This window comes from Atta cephalotes (genome assembly GCF_000143395.1).
Source record: "Atta cephalotes unplaced genomic scaffold scaffold00071, whole genome shotgun sequence".
Classification (NCBI taxonomy): domain Eukaryota; kingdom Metazoa; phylum Arthropoda; class Insecta; order Hymenoptera; family Formicidae; genus Atta; species Atta cephalotes.
This window is the reverse complement of record NW_012130135.1, coordinates 763,616-770,876: the sequence shown is the minus strand read 5'-3', so window position 1 is coordinate 770,876 and position 7,261 is coordinate 763,616. Positions and strand designations below refer to the sequence as shown.

General features: G+C 29.5%; 1 protein-coding gene across 1 annotated transcript in view; it reads right to left on the bottom strand.

Annotated features, from left to right (window-relative positions):
- Positions 1–760: 760 nt before the first annotated feature.
- The window catches only part of LOC105624044 (activating transcription factor 7-interacting protein 1-like), a 7,443-nt gene continuing 942 nt past the window's right edge, over positions 761–7,261 (bottom strand). The window contains exons 3-14 of the mRNA XM_012205408.1: positions 6,150–7,121; positions 5,265–5,593; positions 4,877–5,137; positions 4,475–4,789; positions 4,238–4,370; positions 2,301–2,488; positions 2,043–2,141; positions 1,894–1,951; positions 1,654–1,727; positions 1,478–1,577; positions 956–1,125; positions 761–856 (exon numbers count right to left, since the gene is read on the bottom strand). Coding sequence (XP_012060798.1) covers positions 761–856; positions 956–1,125; positions 1,478–1,577; positions 1,654–1,727; positions 1,894–1,951; positions 2,043–2,141; positions 2,301–2,488; positions 4,238–4,370; positions 4,475–4,789; positions 4,877–5,137; positions 5,265–5,593; positions 6,150–7,121 — 2,795 coding nt within the window. The remainder of the gene's footprint in view (positions 857–955; positions 1,126–1,477; positions 1,578–1,653; positions 1,728–1,893; positions 1,952–2,042; positions 2,142–2,300; positions 2,489–4,237; positions 4,371–4,474; positions 4,790–4,876; positions 5,138–5,264; positions 5,594–6,149; positions 7,122–7,261) is intronic.

The window sequence follows — 7,261 nt, the reverse complement described above, 5'->3', positions numbered from 1 at the left end:
TTTTTCGTCTAACATTTTAAATAATAGATCATCCAATGATGAAGTAAGATTAGACCAAGTAATAATTAATGTACAAAACATTCCCCACTTTATGCTACAATGTTATGTCTATCGGTCGTTTTATCATTTTTTTTAGCGTTTATCTTTTTTTTAGCGTTCAGTAAAACTCAATGTAAATAATCAAGCATTGTTGCCTAATTGAAGAATACCTTCAATTGAGTTCAAATAATAATGCATTTCCTCCAAAACCAGTCTTCGAATAATATTAATACGTTTTAATGAAAATTTTTGACTAGAATTCTCTATATTATGCAGATTGTTGTCATAAGTGTTAAAAACCAAAAAGAAAAAATATTCGAATAATTTCATGAATTTATCATAAAAAATGTTAATAAATTACAATTATTGTAAAATCAATATTTTGCCCCAAAAGAATATATGAAAATTCACTTGTTAAAAGAAATGAATAAAAAAGAAACAAGATATGCTATTTCAAAATTGAGAATTATATACAAATTATATGTGTGCGATTGGAAGCATTTATAAGTATAATATCAACGGGAATAGTTGCTACATTTGGATCAATTCAATAATCCGAAATATAAACATTAGCTAAATCAATTGTCAAATCAGATTCGTACTGTGATATTATGAGATATTATCTACAACTATTTTTATCACAATTACGCGTTGAACACAAGTACAAAAATAAAGGAGAAACAGAAAGAACTGAGATCTTCTGAAACTTGATGTCAATCCTCTATAAAGAGATATTGCCAGGCATACTGTACTGTCCTTTTCTAGAATGTGTATCAACTGCTCTGACCGCAAAGTAATAATTATTACCCTCGGAAAACTGTAACAAGGATATTGCTTTTATAGTGTTGCAAATATCAATCAAAAAATTCGAAAGAATTTCGTTATCTCACTGACGAGTAACATTGCTTTAATTTACCTGAGTCAACGTACACGCCATGGGAAGTGGCAGTGCACGAACATCCCCAACTTTCTTCCATAATGATGTGTTGGGATTCACACCAGCGACTTCCTGATACGCGTATAATTGATAACTCGCAATATCTGCATATTTATCCGATAAGCTCATGTTCCAAGATAGCACTATCCCTATGCGGTATTGATGTAATAAGAATTAATATTATTAAGAATTTTACAGCTTAAAAGTTGAATTTAAAGAGATGCCAAAGGATTTGCAAATTATTGTCATGTCATGATCCATTGGCTAATCAATCTTCCCCCTTTTTAATAAAGATTATATAAAGGGAGTTCTCCGGAGAAATTTCAGTATCAGTACATTCCTCATGATGAAATGAATGGCAAGATCTACGAGACGTTGTATCAACAATAGATTATGATAGTAATTACTCGCAAATCTTTTGGCATCTCTGAAGAAAGTACTCGTGAAAGTCTCAAAAGTATTGAATTTGAATTATTTGTACAAAACAGAAACATAATTTACCATTTGACACTTTTGAAATCTTCAACGATGGTGCAGGCGGTGGAAGTTTCCAGCCAGGCGTCGGTGCATAATTTGGAATGTCTGGCAAAGGTGCTGGATGCTGTAATAAAACAATCCTAAAATAATAATCATTGAACAAATATTGTAAGAGTAGAATCGTTATTTTTGATATTCACCTTACTTATTTGTACATTTGATAAAACTGGCGTGGTTAGTACACGTACGGTACCATTCGTGATCGTTGATATTCCTGTCGACAAGACAATGAAGAATAAATAACATAATATAAAATGTTGCAACAAAAATATTATTATCAATTTGTTTCATTGAACATTTTCCATTGTTATTTTTCTAAAACATAGCTTTATAATGTTAAAACGAAATATATAATGTTTCTTTTAAAATAATTTAATTACCCTTATAAGTGACAGTTGAAAAGGGTGGTCTATTAGGTGTGTTCATCACTGGCCGTATCTAGAAGATATTTAAATTTTTTACATAACCTTACATAAACATTACAATACTCATTTTTAGATAGAATGATGAAGAAATCGTTGTTATCAACCTGTACTTGCTGATTAGGGTTCGATGCTATTAGCACCTGCCTTGGTGAGCCTGTGCTGCTTTGCATCACATATGCTAGCCTAGGCGGATTCACATTATTCTAAAAAATAAATATATAATTATATATGTATATATGTATGCATGCGCGCGCGCGCGCGCGCGCGCACATGTGTGTTTTCAGTAACATCCTGATATAATAATAAGTAATAAATATAAGATATAATAATAAGTAATAAAAATAAATATAAGAAATGCTTACAACAAGGGCAGTTGGTGCTGGCTGTTGACTAGTTGTTATCACCTTTATACTAGTCGGTTGTGTCGTAATTGCTACATTTGCCGGTATTGTTTGTAATACCCTTGGGAATGATTGCGCAGATTTCGGTGTTACATTCAATGACTGCTCAATTATAGGAGTTGTAGTTACAGTCGTAACTTTTGCATTTGCTGTTGTAATATAAAATTCGATATGTTAGATGATATGGAAAACATGATAATTACAAATTTATTATGATAGAGATAGATCATGGCCTTAAAGCAGTACACATATTTATATTAGGTGTTTCAGACCATACCGTACCACCCTTTTATCTTCGTAGGATAAGATCTAATCTGAAAAAGTGTTCAGACAAAAGTTGTAGAGTTTCTAAAGACTTATTTATTGGCACTATGAGTTTGACTTTGTGTGGTGTCCAAGGTCAAGTCAAGATCTCATCGATTTTTTTTTTAATGGAACATCTTATTTTTTATTATATGTTCTTTATTATATGTTCTATAATATACGAGAGCTTTCTAAAAAACACTATAATTAAATTCATTTTTATTAAATACTTTTTGAGTTATAAGGCTTAAAAGTTACAGTACCTTCGGCATTGGCATTGCCCAAAGTGCCCAAATGATGAACTCTGACTGAAACCTCTTTAATGTTATTCAAGATTAGGACCTGGATAACATTTGTCAAGTTCAAGGCTATTGGAAGTTGTTCCACTTATTTTTACATAGAAATGAAAAATTGGGCTTTGAATTTGTCTACTTTTATTATAATCAGATAGAATAACACCTTTACTAGGGCTGATCAATAAAAATTTATTCGCCAGTACCCACTGCCGGAGGTACTGTAACTTTTAAGTCTTATAACTCAAAAAGTACTTAATGAAAACAAACTTAATTATAGTGTTTTGGAAAGCTTTCGAGGTGTGCTATAAGAATATGCAATAAAAAAATGGGATGTTCCATTAAAAAAAATCGATGTGACCTTGATCTAACCTTGACGACGCCAAGATCAAACGCATAGCGCCAATAAATAGGTCTTTAAAAAGACCTATTTAATTAAATAGGTCTTTAAAAAGACCTATTTAAATAGAAAAAACGTAAAAGACCTAATTAATCCTACAATTTTTGTCTGAACACTTTTTTGATTGGACCTTACTTGCGAAGATAAAAGAGTGGTACGAGTGGTTTGAAATACTCGGGTGGGTATATATAGGATCTCAAAATAATCGTTAAATATTTCATAGACAGGTAGAGAGGACAAAACTGAATTGAAAAGTCCTCTACCATTTTGCAATTTTCACAATAATTAACAAGATATTAATTAATAAAAATTGTTGAAAATTGGTCTTCAATAATTTCTTATTCAAATACTATCAACTTTATAGAAAAACTGCAAGAGACAAAAATTGTTTAGTTTCTTCTCATAGCTTTAAAAATTTTTTCAGATTTTTTAATCAATTTTTTTAATACTGCATTTTCTTATTTTTACAAACATGAGAAAATACGGTATTAAAAAATTCTAAAAAAATTTTTGAAGTTTTATAAGGAAAAAAAATCATTTTGTTTCTTGCAATTTTTCTGTAAAATTAATAGTATTTGAATAAAAAATTATTGAAAATCAATTTTAATTAATATTTATATATTAATTGCAAAAATTGCAAAATCTACCTGCCCATGAAATATTTGGTGATAATTTTGGGACACCCTGTATGTTTTGTGTGTGTGTGTGTGTGTGTGCGTGCGTGTGTGCGCGCGCGCGTGTGTGTGTGCGTGCGTGCGTGTGCGTGCGTGCGTGTGTGTGTGTAAATTTTATATATATATATATATATATATATATATAGAAAAATATAATCGCAAAAAAATATGAGCCAATATATCGATATAGTGCTCATATTTTTTATGAGCGAATATATATGAACATACATTTATTTTTTTCTTCTTCATCCGTAAGATCAATAAGATCGTTATTTCTTGGTTTTGGAGCTATCGGACGATTTACTTGACTTATTTTACCATTTAAGACAATAGCCTGTGACGATTGAATTTGCTGTTGTGACTGCATAAAGTTTGTATTAATTAAATTAATGTAAAATTATAATTTATAAGTTTTATGATTTGTATTAGTTATAAATGTTAATAGTTAAGTTCTATATTACTTACAGTAGTTAAGATTGGCTTCATATTCGTAGGCTGGTTGGACAACGTTAAAGTGTGTTGAGGTTCCAAGGGTTTAGCAACAACTAAAGCTGCGGGTGTCACAGTTGAAATAAGAGGCGCTGTTTGGGCTGAACTCTGTGTCATTACAGGAGTAGGCATGGTCACTACAGGCCGCGGCGATCTTACTTTGATTCCACCACGTCTTGAGCTTAATGAATTGTTATTTGTTTCAACAGAGGATGGAGAACTATTATTGTTTACGATGTTTACTGCAGATTTGAGATTTGCAGTCTGCCGTAAGTTCTGTATTCCGTGTTCCTATTTAAGTAGAACATAAAATCGCGATTAACATTATTTCAAAATACTGAAATATAATATTAAAATATCTCTGCGATAAATAAATACCGTTATGAAGTTGACTTGCAAGCCTACGGATCTGTTTATCTTTATAGGGGCGATAGATTTGTTAGGATTTGCACGGCGGTCTGACTCATTACGATGTAGAACTGTCTCAAAATCCTTTACTTGCTTCATTAATTGCTCCATTCTTGTACGCGTTATTTCTTGATATTTTTCTGATATGCGTGCTTGTTCTCTAAGTTGTCCAATTTCACTGCGCATCGCAATCGTTTCGACGATCTTTTGAATCAGAAGCTCTTCCAATTCCTTAAACATTAAAATAATATTAATCGTAAAAGTAATATTTAGTAAGTTTTAGTTTTCGTAATTAATTGAGATTTCTCATAGATATAACAAATCATTAAAAAATATTCTAATGTAAATATTTTTTTACCTCCTGTGTAAGTTTTGGTAATTTCTCTTTAATATCTCTCCGGAAAAATTTCTCAATAAAAGATAATTGTGTGACATCTTTCTTTTCCTCAGAATTGATATTCATTTTCGCTTTTTTAATACCATTAAATACCTCGCTTTCTGGACAATTACGTTTTATCGCTATTAAAGGTGGCACAGGAATTATATCCTGATTCAATTTATTATTTATTATTACTAATTGTTCTGTATTATCGTTAGAATCGCTGTCGCTATTAAGATATTTTTTCTTAATTATCTCTTCTGCATTTCTAGCAGTCTTCCGTTTTTCTCGTCTACTCTCCTTTTCTTCTGTAATAAAAAAATACAAAATAATGAAATACAAAAATATCCTAACTTATATTAAAAAGTATATAACAAGAATGACAAATAATACATAAGAGATTTTATATTTAACAACAAAGCACGCAAAGAATATACAGAGAAATTATTTATTTTAGAATATATATATATATATTGTAGTATATATATATATATATATATTCTACAATATTACTATGATACTAATAGAATTGATATTAATAGAAATTAAATTTTAAAATAATTCTAATATCTCTAATATCTTTTTTCTCAATATATTTATCGCATATTTTATATTAAAATAAATACGTATAAATATATCAAAATACTTTATGCATAATATATTTTCTGAAAAATTTTTGCGTCCAATTAAAAATTGCGTATATAAATCATTCATAAGTCCATTTAGAAATCATAAAGTAATACTGCACTTGAATACGCAAAATTGTTAAGATTTTTTATCAGATTGTTTTGTTTATTGTTTTATTTTACCTTTACTTTTAATTAAATTAATGAAATGCCATTTTTAATGTTAAATATTTCCTACCTTGTATTTCCTCGGTATCTTGTACTGTATCGACTGTTTTTTTAATTCGTTTTCTTCTTGGAATAACAGTGTCAACGTTTTTCGTTCCATTATCGTTATCAGAATCATTTACATCGTTAAGTGTTAATAAAAGGGTTTGTCCTAATGAATTATTTACAGTTTCGATTACAGATTTATCATTAGTATCACTATTTTTGTCCTTTACTTCTGCGTTGTCTTTAATATTGGATAAATTATTTTGATTTTGTATCAATGAAATATTCGTTACTTTTTCTGTGATTTTTAATACGTTTGATGTATTTTTGCTTTCTGTTATGTCTACAGACTCTAAATTATTGTTTTTACTTTTATGTGCAATTATGTCTTTATGAGATGATGAATTATTATTATTAGAATTGCCGGATTTGACTAAATCCACATAATCTGAAGTAACATTAGATTCGGTATATGAGCATTTCGAAGATTGATTACCATTTTTAATATATTTTTCTATTATTTTATCTTTTAAATTATCATCACTGTTAGAAATAGTTGTAGTCGTAGACAATTTTTCACCATTATAAATCTTAATATTAGTAGAATCCAAAGAAGATTTATTACTGTCTACATTGTCTAATTTATTTAGCTCACAGGTATTTGTCGTAATTGTTTCTTTATTATCGCTGGCTATCTCTTTTAGATTTTCTTCATTGTGAATTGTTAGTCCTGCGTTTCGAAGATTACCTATTTGTGTACAATTATTTATTGTAGATAAACTATCATTTTTTGATATTATATGTTGTTCAGATGCTGTACTTGAACACTCATTTTTTATATCCGTAATTTTTAAATCTTTGCTAGATGTGAACGTACACTTTTCACTAAATTCATTAACAGTCGCTTTAATATTTTCCAAATTACATATACTATCTTGTATTTGTTTGTTTTCGGATATGTATTCACCTAATGTTGATTTTTCTGGAATCTTAACTGCTGCAACAGATAACATAATTGATTTCCTTCTTTGCTTTTAATGCCTTTAAGATGAGGAAGTGACTATACAAACTCAATTTAGAAACTTGCATTCTTTTTGTGAAAACTCTCTCTCTCTCTCTCTCTCTCTCTCTCTCTCT